The sequence below is a fragment of the Leopardus geoffroyi genome, chromosome B4 (assembly GCF_018350155.1).
Source record: "Leopardus geoffroyi isolate Oge1 chromosome B4, O.geoffroyi_Oge1_pat1.0, whole genome shotgun sequence".
NCBI classification, from domain to species: Eukaryota; Metazoa; Chordata; class Mammalia; order Carnivora; family Felidae; genus Leopardus; species Leopardus geoffroyi.
In genome coordinates, this window is record NC_059341.1 from 131,771,450 (window position 1) to 131,790,336 (window position 18,887).

The 18,887-nt window shown below is 59.6% G+C and overlaps 1 protein-coding gene across 3 annotated transcripts in view; it reads left to right on the forward strand.

Annotated features, from left to right (window-relative positions):
- The window catches only part of CYTH4 (cytohesin 4), a 28,179-nt gene extending 9,926 nt beyond the window's left edge, over positions 1 to 18,253 (forward strand). For 2 of the 3 annotated variants that reach the window (XM_045463575.1, XM_045463574.1), the window contains exons 3-13: positions 429 to 493; positions 1,609 to 1,675; positions 3,199 to 3,317; positions 4,577 to 4,657; positions 6,093 to 6,205; positions 8,073 to 8,221; positions 13,976 to 14,087; positions 15,445 to 15,521; positions 15,931 to 16,002; positions 16,561 to 16,715; positions 17,923 to 18,253. In XM_045463575.1, coding sequence (XP_045319531.1) covers positions 429 to 493; positions 1,609 to 1,675; positions 3,199 to 3,317; positions 4,577 to 4,657; positions 6,093 to 6,205; positions 8,073 to 8,221; positions 13,976 to 14,087; positions 15,445 to 15,521; positions 15,931 to 16,002; positions 16,561 to 16,715; positions 17,923 to 17,995 — 1,083 coding nt within the window. In that variant the 3' untranslated portion in view covers positions 17,996 to 18,253. Of the gene's footprint in view, positions 1 to 428; positions 494 to 1,608; positions 1,676 to 3,198; positions 3,318 to 4,576; positions 4,658 to 6,092; positions 6,206 to 8,072; positions 8,222 to 13,975; positions 14,088 to 15,444; positions 15,522 to 15,930; positions 16,003 to 16,187; positions 16,269 to 16,560; positions 16,716 to 17,922 lie in introns of those variants that run through there. The other variant, XM_045463576.1, reaches the window with a different exon arrangement.
- The last annotated feature ends 634 nt before the right edge of the window (positions 18,254 to 18,887 follow it).

Genomic DNA, 18,887 nt, shown 5'->3' on the forward strand with positions numbered 1-18,887 from the left:
GCAATAGGCTGGCTTGGGATTTTGAGGATAAGAAACATCTGGGAAAGGGAGGGGGGCGCCGGGGGGGGGGGGGGGGGCGGGTTAAGCGTCTGACTCTCGGCTCGGGTCATGATCTCGCGGTTTGTGAGTTCGAGCCCCGCGTCGGGGTCTGCGCTGATGGTGCGGAGCCTGCTCGGGATTCTTCTGGCTCTCCTTCTCTCGACCCCTCCCCGACTTGTGCCCGCTAAATAACATGAAAAAATTAAAATAAAAAAAGAGAGAGAGGGAGGGAGGGAGAAACATCCGGGAAAGGGATCTCTCAAAGGTAGGCGGGCGGTGACAGCTCACTGGAGGTCTGGGGTCATGCCCAGGGGTGGAAGTGGTTGTTGAAGTCTGTCCCTGACTCTCCCTCCCTGTCGCACCACCCCCCACCCCCCACCGCCCCGCAGAAGCTGAAGGATGAGATCGCAGATGTGTTTGCCCAGATTGATTGCTTCGAGATCGCGGAGGAGAGGTGAGGAGGGGCCAGGCCAGGGGCCCCTGGGAAGCTGCCATGGTGGCTTCCCGAGGATGTCCCACACCAGGAATGAGCAGGAGGGAGCAGGGGCCCTGCCTGGGCCTGGGGCCCTGGTGAAATCAGGGATCGGCCTAGAAGAAGAGGCAGCAGGGAGGGCCTGAGAGTCCATCTCGTGGTCTGGTCTGGTCCTTACTGCCAACAGCCCCCTCGTTTGAGAGACACTCCCCATCCCCACCCCCTCCACCCAAAGTCTCTCCTAACCCGCACTGACCCAGGCCCTGATCAATCGCCGGCCAGGAGCATCACGGGATGGGCTAGGAAAAGGAGCGCTCAGCTCTGTGACCTGGGGCTTGTCCCCGCCCCTCCCTGGGGCTCAGTTTCCCCCCTTGTGGGGAATAAGAAGGTTGGTCCCTACATAATCCCCTGAGGCCCCAGGTACCGACAGCTACACATTCGTCTCAGGAAGTCGCCACCCGGCCCCTGCCGTCCCTTGATCTCCCATCACCTTTCTAGCCCCACCACAAATGCACATGGGCCCACACGTGGTTGCCCTGTGTCTCCAGGTGTCCTGTCCCAGCCCCGACACCAGCATGACATTTACAGAGCGCCTACCACCAAGCTGCTTTAAACTCTTTAGACTCTCAACCATGCTGGGGAAACTGAGTCCCAGAGAGGTGAAGTGATTCCCCTCGTGTGGCTCAGCCAGCAAAGCAACAGAGCGGGATTTGCACCAGGAGTCGGGCCCCGGGGGCCGTGCCCTCACCCCCGGCCTCCCTGTCATCCTGCCCCCACTTCGAGCACAGGGCCCCCCTAAATGCTCTCCCTAGAGCGACTTTGGGCTTCCAGGCCCACGGCTGCAGAACCGGCTAGAATGCTGGAGCTGGGCCCACTGGAACAGTCCCATCTGGTAGTCTGGGAGGGGCCCAGACCCTGCATTTCTGGGGTCTGTCCGAGGCGATTCCAATGCAGGATGTGAGGACCCCCCTTGGAGGCCCTTGGGGGCCCTTGGGGAATATTGGCTGTAGCTGCGGAAAAAGCATCCTTGGGGACTGGTGGGGGGGGGGGGTCCTGGGGTTCTGGGGCGGTCCAGGCTGACATCTCCTTGTCTGCAGCCGGATGGCCCAGAAAGAGAAGGAGCTATGCATTGGGCGTAAGAAGTTCAACATGGACCCCATGAAGGTAGGGCGGTCGTGGGGGGCTCGGGTGGTCGTGGGGTCGGGGGTTCCGCATGCTGGACACCTTCACGATGTCCTCTCGTTCCCCTCGACTGACGATGGCCCACCTTAGAGGTGAGAAAACTGAGGCCCAGCGGAGCTCAGGACTTTGTCCGGTGGCCCACAGCCTGCCATGGCTTCAGTGCCCTGTCACCCCATAGCAGAGCATGAGGTAGGAGCCGGGAGGAGGTGGTGACATTTTATGAAGTCCACAGACTTGGAGTCCGCTGGCCGAGTCTCTGCTTCCTCATTTTTAGTAGGTCTTTGGACACTGCGGCCTTTAGATTCTGGGGCTCAGTCTCCAGAAGTTTCTCCCAGCCTCTCTGCTGGGGGAGGGCCAGTCTGGGGGTGCTGGCATGGAGCACTGGGGGCTCAGGCTGCTACGACTCTTGTCCCTCCCCCCACCCACACACACCACCTCCCCACCCCCCACCTCCACCCCACCCTCCCCTCCCCTGGCCTCAGAGCAACCTCTCACCTAGCTAGGTGGCAGCCGGGTCCCTTCCTGCTTGAACAAAGACAGGAGGAAGCCACAAGCTGACATACGGGGGTAGGGTCAGGGCAGTCAAGGGGTCCCTGGAAATTTACTGCTCTGGCTGAGAGAGTTGCCTCCCATCACAGTGACACAGGCTCACCCATTTGTCACACACCCATTTGCCTTGCCACGGGAATCGGACCCCTGCCCCAACCGCACAGAACACACACACAGACACGCACACACTCAGGCATGCAGACACGTGCTCACACACAGGTGCACATACACACAGAGCACCTGGGAGGGGCCACTGAGGGGCCCCCAGGACCCTCTGCCTGTCACTGAGAGCCCCTCACAACGGCCCCCCCACCACCACCTTCCAGCAACCTCTTCCCCGAACTCCCAAAGTTAGAAGGACAGATTCTGAGCGCCTGGGTCATGAGGTGTGCGTGATAGTGTCACATCGGAAGCAGGTTTCATGTAGAAAGGGAAGGAAAGTCGCCACGATGGAAACTCTCTCCCTCTGAATGCTGGGACGTGGCCATCTCCTCTCCTTTGGATTTAGCCGGATTTTTTTCTAATGTTTTACACAATGGACATAGATTGCTTGTGAGGAAAAAAACATGAAACGCTATTTTTAAATGTATGAATATGAAGGGGACAAAAGAAAGGGCTGAATCGTTGAATCTTAAAATTATAAATTCATAGACTCACTGAAGCATGTAATCAGTGTGAGCCTGAAGGGGACCCGCGGAGCCCCTGGCATGAGCCTGGCCCGCCGCAGGATGCTCTCTCTCTTCGCATGCCTCCATTGATGGGGACCTCACCACCTTCCAATGGCAGCTTCTGTTAAGGAGGGACACAACTTCCCAGAAAAGTCTGTGCCAATGTCAGAATGCCAGGTCCCCCCACAGCCTGCCCCACAGTCTGGCCACGGGGGGCCCCTCCCTTCCTCCACTGAGGCCAGCTGCTGGGGGGGGGTGCTGATCATGGGCTCCGTGTACCCCCTCCAGGGCGTCCAGTATCTCATTGAGCACAAACTGCTGACCCCCGACGTCCAGGACATCGCGCAGTTCCTGTACAAGGGCGAGGGCCTCAACAAGACGGCCATCGGCACGTACTTGGGGGAGAGGTAAGGCGGTGTGTGGCCTCAGGGAGATAGGGAACGAGGGTTGCGCAGGTGTGTGTGTGTGTGTGTGCGTGTGCATGTGCGTGCGTGTGCAGGTAAGTGAGTGAGCGAATTATGTTAGGGAAGTCCTAACTCTTGGGGCTCGAGACAGCTAACTGATCACTCCCCTCCACCTTCTGAACCAATGCCTGCCTTCCTGCCTGCCTTCATTCACTTATTTGGTCAACAGATAGATATTTTTTAGTCTCCACTGTGTGCCAAGCAGTGTCAAGTCCCCGGACTTATACTAGTGACCAAGATAAACAAAACAAAACCCCTGCCCTCGGAGAGGTACGTTCTAGTGGGAAAGACAGATCCCCAAATATGCAAAATGTTAAGTTCTTTGGACCGCAAAGAAAGCAGGGAAGGGAGATGAGAAGCGTTGGGAATCATGGGTCAAGGGCCGTGACTTTAAATACTGTGAGTAGGAAGGGTCTCGTCGAGAGAGTGATGTTTGACACGTAAAGGAGGTGAGCAGTGAGGACATCTGGGGGAAGAGCATGCCAACGGGAACAGCCTGTGCAAAGGCCCTGGGGCAGAAGCATGCTCAAGGAATGGCAGGCTGGTGAGATCAGAAGAGACCAAGGGAGGGAAGAAGTGGCAGGTGATGAGGTGGGGCTCCATGGGAGGGTCTGGGCACAGGAGGGGTGAGAAAGGACCCCTCTGGGCTGTTGGGAGAGGCAGGCGGGCTGTAAGGGACGAGGCGGCAGCCAGACCAGCAGCCCTTCTCCCGGGCTCCCCAGTGGACACGTTCCTTCCCCCGAGAGGGCAGGGGATGCTGGTGCAAGAAAAACAGAGCTTCCCGATTTGAGCTGGGAAGAAGGGAGAAATAGGGGCAGGCCCGGCTCTCTTCATTTCACAGAGGAGGACACTGGGGCTCCGGGAGGTCCAGTGGCTTGAGTAGGGTCACCCAGGCAGGAAGTGACAGAGAGCGCCCCCTCCCCTCCCGGGTGAGAATAGCGCCGGTGAGCCGTGGGGGAGTTGCAGGGGTGGAGGGGGGGGGGCGTCTGCTCCAGTGTGAGGACTACGTGTGCACGTTCGGGGGGAGGGGCTCAGACGTGGCTCAGCGGACCGGAAGGTGGCTGGATCCGGAAGGAGGACACGCGGCTCCCCTCCTCTCCCTCCCCGACCTCAACCCTTCCCCCCCCACCCCCCCACCCAGGAGGCGGGTGCCAGCAAGCGTGTGTGCCAAGCGCGTGTGCCCTCCTCCCTGTCCCCTGCAGGGATTCCTTCAACCTGCAGGTCCTCCAGGCCTTCGTGGACTGCCATGAGTTTGCCAACCTCAACCTCGTGCAGGCCCTCAGGTGAGGAGGGGGGGACAGCCCTCAGGGGTGGCAGAGCCTGGGCGGGGACCGGGAGCCACATAGCTAACGGCACAGACACAGCAAAGGGGAGCGACGAGGAGGACGGGAGGACCTAAGGAGCCGAAATGAATTACTGACGGTTACCACCTCCTGGAGCAGAGGTCAGGTGGGGTCATCAGCTTGCCCCCCCCTCCGGGGACAGCGGGGACAAGCGTCTGGCTTATCACAGCGAGCGCTCCCGGTATTAACTCCACGATTAGAGCGATAGTTAATCACGGCACCCATGGTTGCCATTCCCACTACTTTTGAGATTAGGGTTTTATTCATTTGATTAGTGCAGCATAGTGGGCAGTCCCTTTGTTATGACATATTGAACTGTGGAGCCAAGCTGCCCAAGTCATAGCCCAGCTCTGCTACACACACACACACACACACACACACACACACTCAAAACTCCCCGTGCCTCAGTTTCTTCATCTGTAAAAAGGAACAATAACCGTACCAAAGTCATAAGGTTGTGACGAGTTAAAGAAGGAGGTACTTACAATCGGCTTAGTAAGTCTCGCTGCCTGAACAATCGGCTCCCCATGAGGGTATTTGATCCGGGCCTTGGAGGATGATCGGGAGTTTGTGTGTAAGGCAGAAAAGGAAGCAGCCAGCACCCTCCAAGCAGTGTGGCCTTCCCTCCAGTTCCCCTGTTCTTTAAGGGAGAAGGGTCGGTGGTCGGGAGGCTCCCATATTCATTCATTTGTTCATTCATTCACTCTTTCACTCCTTACGGGGCAGTCCTGGGGTTCCCCGAGCCTGCGTGAGGCCGAGCAGGAGAGGTGAGGGGACCAGCCGCAGACGGTCCTCCCCCTGGAGGAACGCAGTCTTTTTTTTTTTTTAATTTTCTTCTCATGTTTATTTATTTTTGAGAGCGAGAGAGAGAGTACAAGCAGGGGAGGAGTAGAGGGAGGGAGACCCAGAATCGGAAGCAGGCTCCAGGCTCTGAGCTGTCAGCACGGAGCCCGACGCGGGGCTCCAACTCGTGGACCATGACCTGAGCCAAAGTCGGACGCTTAACCCACTGAGCCACCCAGGCGCCCCTCGAGGAACTAAGTCCCAAGAGCAGGAAGCCCAGCCAGGGGAAGCCACTTGCAGAAGGGTCCCCAGCCAGACCCCAGGGCAGACAGAGCCCCCCCCCCCCGGGCTGAGGCGGAGGGGCCACAGATGGTTCTGGACCCCAGACGGGCCGAGGGGAGCGCCCACCGAGCTCTGATACTTTGAAAGAAAAGGCACCTTCCCGTGACCCTACGTGATGGGGACAGACTCCCACCGACAGGATGAAGACTCTAAGGATTAGACAGACAGAGCAGCCTGTCCGGGGTACCCCCGACACCTGCCCCCGAGATCCCCGCCCACTCCATCACCCACAGCCCCATTCCTCCCCCAGACAGTTCCTGTGGAGCTTCCGGCTGCCGGGCGAGGCCCAGAAGATCGACCGGATGATGGAGACTTTTGCCACCCGCTACTGCCTCTGCAACCCAGGCGTCTTCCAGTCCACAGGTGCCGGTGTGGGATGGGACCCGGGGCTCCAGGACCCCTTCGGAGCTGCAGGCCCAGATCGTCCTCCCGAGGCGCCAGGGTCGCCCCACCCCTTCCGGTTTCCCACGGTGTCTGAACAGGGCTTTAAAGGATGAAGAGGAGTTCTGCCCGAGGTCAAGGGGAGAGAGGACCTTTTGGGGCAGGAGTTTTCATCTGAGTAAAGGCCAGAAGCATGAAACACCCTGTGCGGGGACATAGGGAGCACAGGTGTATGGAAAGATCTCCACGGAGATCAGAACTCCGTACCCCCACCGCCACCCTTCCCCCCACCGCGGGCTGGGCAAGAAATCATCAGGGCAAGCTTGTCCTGCCCTCCTTCTCTGTTCCTGAAGTTACCATAACAACAAGGACCAATTCCGTTAGTTGAGGACCACCCGTGCAAAGTCATCTGGTCCTTGCATCCACTGTCTGAGGCCAGGAACATCCCCCCTCTCTGCATATAACAGAGACACTGAGAAGTGATGTGACTTGTCCACGGACACAACGCTTCTTGGCCGTGTGACCATAGTCAGGTCCTACCAGTCACTTGTCCTACCTTGTAGTTATACAGAACTGGGGGGGAGGGGGTGCTGGTTTATCTGCCCCCCCCCCCACTAGTCTAAACATCCCGCAGGGCGGGAACCGTATTGAATGTATTCGCCGATAAATTCCCCAGTCCGCAGCACTCTGTGGGTACGCAGTAAAGATTTCTGGAAAGGAAGGGATTTTATTTTTATTTTAAAAATTTTTTTTCAACGTTTATTTATTTTTGGGGGGACAGAGAGAGACAGAGCATGAACGGGGGAGGGGCAGAGAGAGAGGGAGACACAGAATCAGAAACAGGCTCCAGGCTCTGAGCCTTCAGCCCAGAGCCTGATGCGGGGCTCGAACTCACGGACTGCGAGATCGTGACCTGGCTGAAGTCGGACGCTTAACCGACTGCGCCACCCAGGCGCCCCTGGAAAGGAAGGGATTTTAAAGCACCAGATCTGAGTCCCAGTCTAAGTACGCAATTTTGTGACCTTGGGCCTGTAACTTAACTCCCTTGTGCCTCAGTGTCTCGCTCTGTAAAATGGGGTTACTCGCCTCGCAGGGTTGTTATAGGGATGTAGAGCTTAGCACAGGGCAAGCACCGGCAACTACCAGGTTGTTCTATTAGGTGCCGCTGTTTTCGGAGGTAGAATCGCCAGTGTTCTAGAACATGAGGATACTTCAGGTTAGACCTCCTCACGTCACCAGTGGGGGGAGCTGAGGCTCCAGGAGGTCAGGTGCCTTCCCAAGGTCCACCAGACCAGCCGCGGACACACAGCTGGACTTCCCTGACTCTGGAACCCGGGGCCCAAAAACGCCCCAGAGGAGCATCACCTCCCTCCCCAGTGCCCAGCCCAGCCTCTCCCCCAAGCCCATGAAAGTCTGAATAACAGAACAGGAACTCGGGCTCCCAGGAGCCCCGCAATGCCAACAAGATTGCAGAGCAGAACGTGACTAAGCCCTGAACAGTGTGGCCAACAATAGGTGTTCCGCGGAGGCAGGGAACAGAGTGGGCAGGGAGGCTGGAAGGGGTCCGGGAGAGGCTGGAGCTGGAGCTGAGAGATGAGGATTGAAATACGCAGCAAAGGGAAGGGGAAAGGCAGGCGGCCCAGCGGGAGCAGAAGTGCAGAGGTGGGAAGGCAGCTAAAGGGAGCGGGGAGGCCAGAAGAGTGGGGAGGGGGCGGGGCCTCGAATGCCAAGCCAGGACAGCTGGACCTTCGGGGACTGAGACGGGTGATGATGGGCCCCTCGAAGGGGTCGGGGTAGAGGAGGCGAGAGTGACCAGCGCCAGGCCTGTGACCCCTGTCCCATCTCGCAGATACCTGCTACGTCCTGTCCTTCTCCATCATCATGCTCAACACCAGCCTCCACAACCCCAATGTCCGGGACAGGCCACCCTTCGAGCGCTTTGTGTCCATGAACCGTGGCATCAATGGCGGCGGTGACCTGCCTGAGGAGCAGCTGCGGGTAAGAGGGGCACGGCCCGACCCACCTGGTCCCCAGGCATCTGGGAGGGGTTTGTCCTTAGGTGGACAGCCCCAGGGGGGCTCCTCTGAGACAGACCTCTGCAGGGGGATTCTCTGCTGGGAGGGACCCCCCCCCCGGTTGGTGGCTGTCGTGAGATGGGCATTCCTGAGTGGTCCCCATCTTAAGGGCGATGTCTGAGAGAGACCACCCAGGAGATCCCCCCAGACTTCATCGTTTGGAGGATTCTGGGCACCCATCATTCGCACCTTCCAGCAAGGGTGCCTCGCGCAACTCAGGCGTATTGCCTGGAATCCCAGATTCTTAGACTCTCAGCGTGTCAGAGCTGAAAATCCTCAGACTCCGCTAAGACCCTTCCCTCCTTCAGAGAGGAGGAAACCGAGGTCTTCCGCAAGGCAACTTGAGAGCCAAGCAGAACCCAGGCCTCCCGTCTCTCCATCAAGCAGCCCCCCATTCCTGCCGTATGGCACCGGGCCCTGTGCTCGGCATGGGGCACCCACGGATGCGTCAACCACAGGCCCTGCCAGGCCAAGTTCAGGGTCTGGTGGGAAGACGATACATAAGTGAATTGTAGCCCTGTGTGATTCGTGCCGTCCTAACTGTGGGAACATAGCCACAGAAACACAGAGGACGCTCCTGTCAGTCTCCTGGGGGCAGGGGAAGGAAGGGTGCCATCTTGGAAGACTTCACAGAGGAGATGACTTTTGAACTGGGCCTTGACGGTTGAATAGGAGTTTTCGCGGAGGGGAGCAGAGAAAGGACATTGCACGAAGGGGAAGCAGCCACAACCCAAGCCCGGCCTAGCTGGGAAAGGCAGAAATGTCCAGAGTGGCTGGGTGGGGTCAGAGCATCCAAGGCTTTGCATGACAACCTGTTTGCTGTGGGTAACACGGAGCTAGGAACAGTTTTGTAAACACGGGAGTGGGATTCAGAGCCTGGTGCAGCAAAAATGAGTTGGCAGTTCATTTCCAGGACTCAAGATGCCCCAGAGCTCAATAAAGCCTCCGTCACCTCCCTGTGAGAGGCTGGCAGGAGGGGAGGAAAGGGTGTGAACCCCACCCTCCCAGCTCAGCACCCTGCAAACCTCCAGCCGCAGAAGTCTGGAGGGAAGCCTGGGTCTGGAAGGACCCTGGTGCCCCTCCGTGTTCGAGAACTGCCACGCCCTTAGCCCACCACCCTCCTTGGTCCCCAGAGGAGAAAGTTTATCGCGAGGAAAGGGAGAGCCGCGACACAGAATGAGGGCTCCGCGAGCTGGTTGGAGCTCAAGTCGATTCCCATCTCCCGTTTGCCTGCCGGTGACCTTGGGGAATGACTCACCCTCTCCAAGCCACCATTCTCTCAACCAGGAGAACAGGGATAATGACGCCTGCGTCACAGAGCTGCTGTGAGTAGCAATTTATAAAAACGTAAAGGGCATAGCCCATGCCAGGTACGCAGCACAGGCTCTAAATGGTGGTTTATGTCACTATTAAGAATAATTAACCATAATTTAAAAAAAAAAAAAAAAAACCCACCACTTAGTAGAATGCCCGGAATGTGAAATGCGTTTGGAAATCGGTAACTTATCTCATTGCGGCACTCGTGTGGCAGGAAGCTGAGCACGCCTTGTCTGGCAGGTGATGAGTTAATGACACGCAGGCACCCGCTCCCCGATCTCCCAGGCAGCCCCCCGCTACTGCGGAGCCCCCAGTGAGCCCAGCGCAGCACCTTGCTCTTTAAGTATTTCCCCCCCAACTCAAGCCTTTTGTTAATAACAATGCGCTACATTTGCATAAAGCTTGTAACTTTCTTCTCTTAGGGCTTTAGGGGTCTATTATGCCAATTTAGCTTACACTCTGCCTGGGAGGTTGGGGAAGGGTTTATTATCCTCCTTGGCAGCCAAGAGAGGCAGGCACAGAGGAGGGGTGGAGGTGGGGGGGCCTGGAGGGGGGGAAACAGAGCGTTAGAGTCACAGCCACATCCAAGTGCTGACTCCCCCACTCTCTGGTTGTGTGACATTTGAGAAGCCGCTTGACCTCTCTGAGCAACCAGCTCATAGGATTAGTGTAGACATGTAAGGTATTTAGCAAAGTGCCTGTGTAGTTAGAGTGGCTGACTAATCCAGAAGCTTCCCGGGGTGCAACGAGAGCCACGAGGGCCTTGGTCCTTGCTGTTCGGGGCTTTTAGGGCAGAAGTTGAGGGTGCTGTGTGGATTGGGGGGGGGGGTGCATTTGCCTTCTCTCTGGGCCTCCACTTCCCCGTATGTAAAGCAAGAGCTCAGCTTTAAGCACCTTTCAGATAGTCAAAGTTTACCACTTTGAGGAAGGATCCCCCACGACGGTACTGGAGCTTGGGCCCTGCTGAGGACACCGTCACGTCACGCTTTTAAGTGACCCGATCTGTGAAATTAAATTAACACAGACACATTACCTGACGCGAGGGCACACAGACCACGAGGGTGCGCAGCTGGACAAGGCTTTGGAGAGGTGCACCGCGGGAGGCCGGGGACGGGCGGGTTGAGCCCATCTTGTCCTGGCCATCCTGATAGGAATGGGGGACAATGCCCGAGAGACTCAGAGCAAAGGTACAGGGTGTGGAGTCGGGATAGGAGATCAAATCCCAGCTCTGCCCTATGGCTGTGTGACCTGGCCGGTGAGCCTCAGTTTCTTCATCTGCGAAGTGGGCAGATGCTGCTGCCGACCCAGGTTGTTCTCCCGAGAAGCAGAGTTAATGCACTCCAAGCTCCTGGCACTTGAAAGGCATCCAAGAAATGCCGAGAAGGGAACCACTCACCTCCAGGGAAAGCTGCCCCGAGCAGGAGTTCAGGTGGAAGAGGGGAAGGAGAGAGGCCAAGAAGGGGTGCTCGCTAGCCTCCAGCCCTCCAGGGTTACAGGTGGAGAAACTGAGGCTCAGGCAGGGGAATAGTCTCCCAGTTCAGGGTATCTTTTGCTGTGGGCAGGCCTGGACCTCGTGGGTCCTTGTCCAAACATCTCCATCAGAACTGACCATCTCCTGGGCCCAGTCCTCGCCACTCTACGTTCTCAGTAAGGTCTCCTGACGGCCTTAAGCAGTGGGTGCCAATCCCACTTTATGGCAAAGGAATCTGACACCCAAGAGAGGTAGCTGGCCAAGGGTCTCCTAGTTTGTGAGGAGACCGGATTTGAACCCATGTCTGTCTGGCTCCAGGGTCCTTCCTTCTGCAGAGACCAGAAAGCCAGATTTGGGGACCAGGTGCTTCCTGGCTAAAGGAATCTCTCAACTCATGTGATAGAAAAGATCCGGGATTGATTTGGCTTCAGATAGGTCAGCTTCAGGTTCAGCTAGATCCAGGTACTTAGTGAGGTCAGGACTGGTCTGTCCATCTCTCAGCAACCTTCTCCCCTCCCCCGTCAGCTACCCTCTTAAAAAGAATCTCTTCAAGTTGCAGCAGAGATGGCCCAGGCGGCTTCGGCAGGGCTCATTCTCACTCAGCAGTTAAAACTAAAGTCCCAGAGCGAAGTCTTATTGGCTGGCATGGGTCACGTGTCCTCCCTGACCCAGTCACTCTGGCCAGCAGGAGGAAGTGTCCTGATTGGCCAGAGGGGAGTCGCTTCCTCCCTCCTGGAGCCTGGGGCGGTGGGGGCAGTGGGCGTCAACCCCTCCCGACAACCTGGACAGAAAGTGTATGGGCATGTGGGTCCCCAGAGGAAAACAGGGGTGGAGAGGGACGGACGCAAGACCAGCGAAACCACTGGAAGGTGGCCGTTGTCCTTCTAATCACGTCCACCCAGCCAGGTTCGGTGGTCACCAGCTCAGGCACAGGGGTGTCTACTTAAGGGGGAGGGCTGGTTGTTTACAAGGTACAGGAAATGTGGGTGAGCCGAGCGGTTTCCTTTATGGGGGCAGCATGTGCAAGCTGATATGCCACCCGCAGAAGCTTCCAGGGGCCCCCCCTTATGGGCATCACGGAGGGGGGCGGGGGCCACCCGCCTCCCTGCCTGCCTCCTGGACCTCCCAAATGCTTGTTTGTGCTGACAGCTTTGCTGACAGGGTCTTTCTGCCACTGGCCTTTGTTCAATCAGTCAACACCCCTTGGGAATTCTCACGGGGCCCGGCTGAGCCCGGGCAGGAGGGACAACAGGGCTTCCCAGCTGTGCTAGGGGTGCAGGGGCTCCAAAAAAGAGACCCACACCCACCCGGCCACAGCCAGGCCGAGCCAGAGACCCTGGAGTCAGTCAGAAGACATCTCCCCTAAACCCAGGAAAACCTGCTGCACGTGGGGTTGTAACGCCCCACGCCCCGCCCCTTGAGCTGTCAGGTCAGAAAAGACCTTTAAAACCCAGCAGACACTATTCTAGATTCTAAAACTTCGGGGGAAGCAAAGAGGACTGGGGAAATGTTTCATTTGAAAATCTCAAGGAAGCCTTCTGGACGGCAGTGTCTAGAAATGTGACAGAAGGAAATGACTTCATCATCTTTGAGATGGAGATCCAGCATGGGGTCTGGTTTTAATCAGCAGAAACGGTTTAGAATGTTTTCCCCAACACTTGGGAATATGGGATGGCTGATCCTGGAACACAGTGGCCCACGGCAGGGGTTTCGGCACACGCAGGGACGACCCACTGTGGGCCTCCACGGCTCAGCCACAGCGAGGTCGCAGCCCTGGCTTGCATACCTCCAGTGACGGGGGACTCGTTACCACACAAGGCCGCTTCATCCGTATTTCAGCAGCTCTAACTGCTAGAAGGTCCTGCATGGAGATGATTGTAATCTGTGTTCTGAGAAACCTCACCCCCGTGGTCACCGCCCACCCAGAACAGGTCTCTGCCCTCGAGAGCCGAGTTCGGCATCCCGCCTTGAGTCTCTCCTTGGGCCAGGCCTCTTGACATTGGCGGTCAATCCCTAACTCCCCGGTGGCTCCTCTGTGTCCCCCTACCCAGGGTACACCTGGAAGTCTCTGTCACTGCAACTAAGCAAAAGGGGAGCCCCCTCCCCTCGTGGATGTTGCCCAATACGGCCCTGACCCTGGCCGCTGTGCCCTAGCCGGCATCTGTATATATCTGGGTGCGTGTGTGTATGTGTGTGTGTGTGTGTGTGTTCACACAGGTGAACACGTGTGCGGGCGTACAGGTCCCAGGTGAGGGTCCTTGTATCCCCCACCTTCAGGAGGGAGTCCCTGACTCTCTCATCTGACCCATAAGAGCAGCTCTGGGTGGTTGGGTGAAGGCAGGGGCTATACTCTCCCTTCCCCTTCCCCTTCACCTTCCCCTGGACTTGGGGGGGGGGGGGGGAGCTCTGAGCCCTGCGCAGTCCATTTACTGGGAGTTAGCATCTCTCTCGCCATTTTTGCGGATGAGGCCCGGCAGCTCAGAGAGGTTAAGGAACATGCCCAGGGTCACACAGCCATCGATTCAAGCTGAGATTTTAACCCAGACAGCCTTCCACCAAAGCCAGTGCTCTTACTGAAATGCTGCTGGGTAGAATTCCAGGAAAGGTGGGGGGGGGGGGGGGGTCGGGGGGGGGTGAGGACCATCACCCGCCTGGTCAGTAAGGGGTTGCCAACCTGCCTTAGGCAAGGGCCGTGGGCGGGGCCGCCACACGGTCCTCGCCGGCTCTGTTCCACCTACAGAGGGGAGGCCTGACGCGCGGGTGGGGTTCGCGCCAGCGGCCTGGGGGAAGCGGGGAGGGTGTCGAGGCCACACGGGCCAGGCAGGGGCCCGAGCCCTGGAGCAGGATGGACCTCACAGCCGGGTCTCTCCCTCCCTTCTCCGGGGACAGAACCTCTTCGACAGCATCAAGAGCGAGCCCTTCTCCATCCCCGAGGATGATGGCAATGACCTCACTCATACCTTCTTCAACCCCGACCGCGAGGGCTGGCTGCTCAAACTGGGTGAGGCGCGCACTCGGGCACCCAGGGCACACGCGTGACACCCGCACGTTGACATACGGCCTCGGGGGTGGAGTCGGGCAACCCCAGGTCCCGTGACCCCCAGGGCGGTGGGCTGCCTGCCCCAGCCCTCCCTCCGTGTGTCCTGGGAGTGAAGGGGACAGTGGGGGAGGGGAAGGACGAGCAGGAAGGGGGGATGAGAGGCCGACAGGTCCATAGACCCTTCAGCGGCAGGTCTGTCTGTCTTCCTGGAGGGCTTCTGAGGAAGCCCAGCCCAGAGAGGTGAGGGTACCCGTCTGAGGCCACACAGCCAACAAAGTGGCAGCTTTGGGTGGGCAGAGGGTTGGGTGTCCCTGAAGGATGTGGGAGGGAGTCGGCAGGATGTGGCTCAGGGGAGCTTCCCTTCGACATGACTAGGGGCAGGGAGGCCCTTCTGCCTGCAGAGAGGAGCCGTGGGTGGGTGCAGGGGTGCAGGGACCACAGCAGCAGGTGCAGAATCTGGCAGGGGAACCACGGGGGGCAGCCCAGCCGGGGACAGTGGCGTTCTGAGCCAGGTAGGGACAGACATCTCGCGCTGGAGCAGAGGCCTCGGCCGGGGGTGCCCGTCCGAGCCCTCCACCTCTGTGTGCCCACATGCCAAGCTGCCCTTCTGCAGACCACTTGGTCCTTTCTCGTCCCGCTGGCTGTCCTCAGCCCCAAGGAGGCTCTAAGTTACAAATCCCAGCTCCTCCACACGTGTGCCGGCGGTCAGGTTCCCTCAGCCTCAGCTTCCACAGCCGTGAAATGGGGATCACAGTCACTGGGCGGGTTCACCGCGCAGCAAAATGGCCAAGCCGTCGGGGTGGGGAGCGGGGACACCGGGTTCGAATCTCAGCTCGGCTGCAGGACCTTGAGCTGCCAGCTTCGCCTTGGTCTCTTCATCTGTAAAATGGGGTTAATGATGGGCCTCCCCTCATAGGTCGTTCTAGGGGTGGATTAGCAAATATGTTCTAAACACATCTAGAACGTTGCCTGGCAAATGAAAGATGAAATGCTTAGCACGGTGCCAGGCGGCGAGCAGGCCAAGGGATGAACTGAGGGGGGGGAAGGGTGGCCAAAAAGCACGGGGAATGTCCAGCCACTGTTCCCGGGATGGTGTCACGGGCGAGCGGCTCAGGGCAAGCTGGGGGGGGGGGGGGTGACTGGAGCCACTACGGTTTGGGGGTGAGACAGCGACGGGTCTGGGGGAAAGTGTGGTGGGCGAGGGGCTGGGAGGCTGGAGGGGAGGGGACAGAGGAATGCACTCGAGGCCCCGCTCTTCCAGGGAAGGAAGTGTCTGTGGCCCAGGGAGAAGTCTGACCTGGCTCTTGGCCTTTTGCAGGGGGCCGCGTGAAGACGTGGAAACGACGCTGGTTCATCCTGACGGACAACTGTCTCTACTATTTCGAGTTCACCACTGTGAGCAGGGGGCTCCCGAGCCTGCCTCTGCCCCAGCCCCTCCCCACCCCCTCCCAGAGTCCAGCTATCAGAGCTGGGGGCCCCTTTGAGATCATCCAGCACCCCCCCGCCCCCCGCCGAACCTGTTTCCCCGGGGGGAGGGGGCAGGCACTGAGTTGCAAAGGGGAGGAGGGGCCGGGCCAAGGTCTAAGGCAGGGCCCAGGTTATAGCCTAGCTGCCGAACTCCCAGCCCCACCCCTCCCCTGCCCTCTCCACCTGCCACGCCCTCCCCCTCCCGGACCGGACAGACTCTGGGAAGATGGGTGCACGCCTCTTTGGGTTTAGGGAGCCCCACGAGTTCACTCCCTGGCCTGGGGCTCAAGGCTCCATTTGCCGAACCCGTGGCCTTTCCCTCCTGTTCAACTTGCAGGACAAGGAGCCACGGGGAATCATCCCCCTTGAGAACCTCTCAGTGCAGGAGGTGGACGATCCCAAGAAGCCAGTAGGTGTTCTGGGGTGGCGGGGCGGGGGGGGGGGGGGGAGGGGGCGCCCGAGACCTGAGCGGCTGGGGGAATTTCTGAAATGGGGTGCAGGGAGAGGGCGGCTGGGCTGGTCCTTCCAGGGCGCCCTGTGCGGGGCTCAGGGTTGCCACGGTCTCCCTCCTGAGACTGTGGATCCTGGGGGCAGGTCCGTAACATCCAAAAGGGCACGGTCTCATCATCTCTCAGAGCCTGCCTCTCTGACGCTGGCTGATGACCTCGAGTAAGTCTGTGCCTTTTCTGAGCCTCAGTTTCCCCAGCTGCCAACTGGGGGTTTTCGGGGAAATGGTGGGTTTATTGGGTCAGTCCTGGCCCATGGTCAGTTCTCGATGTGAGGAAGAACCACTCCTGCCCGTCCTCCCGCCACAGGAGGCGGGCCCAGGGCGGGTGTGGCCTGCTGCTGGTCCGAACCCCACATGCCGAGTCCTGGAAGGACCCCCAGGAAAGCCCAGCCCAACCGCCCTCTCCTCCCACCCCTGCCCGGCCCCCTGCCCAGCCCTCACCCGGCCACCTCCCCACAGTTCTGCCTGGAGCTTTACAACCCCAGCTGCCGCGGCCAGAAGATCAAGGCCTGCAAGACCGATGGCGAGGGCAAGGTGGTGGAGGGCAAGCACGAGTCTTATCGAATCTCCGCCTCCAGCGCCGAGGAGCGCGACCAGTGGATCAAGGCCATACGGTAAGGGAGGGCCGTTCCTGTCGCTTCCGGAAGCCCCTGCTCCTCTCCGAGCCTTGTCTGTACGAGGGGCTAAATCCAGAATCTCCCTCTCGTTTCCGGCTTGCAAATCCCTTCCGCCCCTATTCTGTGAACACCCCCTCCGTCACGGGCACAGTGCCAGGCCCCGGGACTCAGGGAAGGGAGGCCCCAACTTCACGGGCTGGTGGGAGGATCCCGTGCGTTATTGCACGAAAAGATCTTGGCCCGGCACCCGGCACGTGGCAAGTGCTCTTGAACGGCGCTCTCGTTAGCGTCAGGATCCAAAAGGGGCCCTGGAAAGAGCCGGTAGAGACGGAGGGCAGGCCTTTCCAGGCAGAAGGACCAGTCCCGGCAAGGACCGGGGGGGCCAGTCAGGGTGTGGCCTGCCTGGACAAGCACCCTGGAGTCCCGGGGTGGCCAGTGCCGGGCAGTTGCAGGAGCCTGGCTCTGCAGGGACCCACCAGGAGGTGACCAGGCTGCACAGGATAGCAAGGCCTTGGTCCCCCTGGCGACTAGCTTCTCCTGGGGGCACTGGGGAGCCGCAGACTGGTAAACAGAGTAGGGGGGTGGCCAGGTAAGAAAACCCATGGTGTAGGAGCTGACTTTGAGGTGGGCGGTGGAGGGACAGGTGGAAGGCAGGCAGGGGAGGGGCGGTAGCCAATGGGGCGACACGGGTGAGGCTGGGTGGCGTTAGCCAGAGGAAGACACAGGAGTGGTCGCTCGGCCAGGGGCTGTGTCCCAGGCACTGGCGGGGTCTTTCCCCTCAAGCCTTGGTAGCGGTCCCGTGAAGCTGCCAGGCCAGACCGGCTCTTAGCCCCATTTCACAGATGAGGCCCTGAGGCCCTGACAGGGGAGGGGCTCACCCGGCCACACAGCCAGCGCGGGGCAGAGCCAGACCGGCAAGCAGGTCCGAAGAGGGGTCCAGAGCCCTTTGGGGGCAGAATTCCCAAGGCTGGTCAGCTCTCGGCCTCACCCTCTCCCGCCCTGCCCCCAGGGGGGACTCCGGGGCAGGCCAGCACGGCTGACCCACCGTAGCTTGGCCCTTGTTGGGGTCATCTGGCCTTTGTCCCGCAGCAGGGCTGGCCGTCCCCTCCCTGGGAGACCCACAGCCCTGTTCCAAGCCCCGGGAGCCGAGGCCCCCGGGGGAGCCGGCCCAGCCCTGACATCTTGTCACCTGCTCTCGTTTCAGAGCCAGCATCACCCGCGTCCCCTTCTACGACCTGGTGTCTGCTCGGAAGAAGAAGATTGCCAACAGGCACTGAACTTCCTGGGAGGCGGTACCGGGGGACCCCACGACTTGTGGTACCTAGAGACGTACCTCCCCCCGCCCAGGACATGCTTTCCTGGCCCACGGACATCCCTCCGGCCCCCGTTACTTTGGGTGAACAGGAGTGGGGGCGGCCGGGCTCGGGAGGGTGGCTGGAAAAGTCCGAGGGCTCAGAGGTGGCACTGAGGCACCCCAGCCCCGGCCACGAAAGACCCCCCGCCCTCCACCCCAGGTCACTGCAGCAGGGAACGAGGAAAGCAGCCAAAGAGAAAAACCAGCCCCAGCACCAGCTACCCTGTCCTCCCCGTGGGCCTCAGTTTCCGCTTCTGTTAAACATCTCCTGTCCTTGAAATGCCCTCGGCCCTCGAAGGAGGAGGAGCGGTATGATTCCTGAGTGCCCCCTGCCCTTGGCCATGGCAGCGCCTCTTCCTCCTCAGGGGCTTCTCAGCCAGCCCCCTCCCCTGACTCCGGCTGTGGCTTGGCCGTCCCTGCCGGAGGGACACACACACACACACCGCTCAGATCCACAGACAGGAGACGCCAGGAACACTGCACTAGGAGACCAGCACCCGAAGTCACGGTCCCAGCTCCGTCTCCAGCCTGCTCCGTGCCGTCTGCCAAGTCCTCCGGTTCTTGGAAAACTGCAGGGTTTGGATAGAAACACGTTGCCCCCTTCTGTCTCTGTGCTGACCGCCCCCCCCCCCCAGCAATGACAACAGCCCCGGGGGGCCGACTGTAGCCGTGCACAAGCTCCCACCTTCCTCCTCACGGACTCCTTGGCAGAAGGGCCGGATTGTACTGGATCCGCCTAAGGAGCTTCTGGCCCGAGATGTCTGCGCCTGCGTGCGGACTGAGCGGGAGGGGCTCGGACCGGAGGCTAGCCGGAA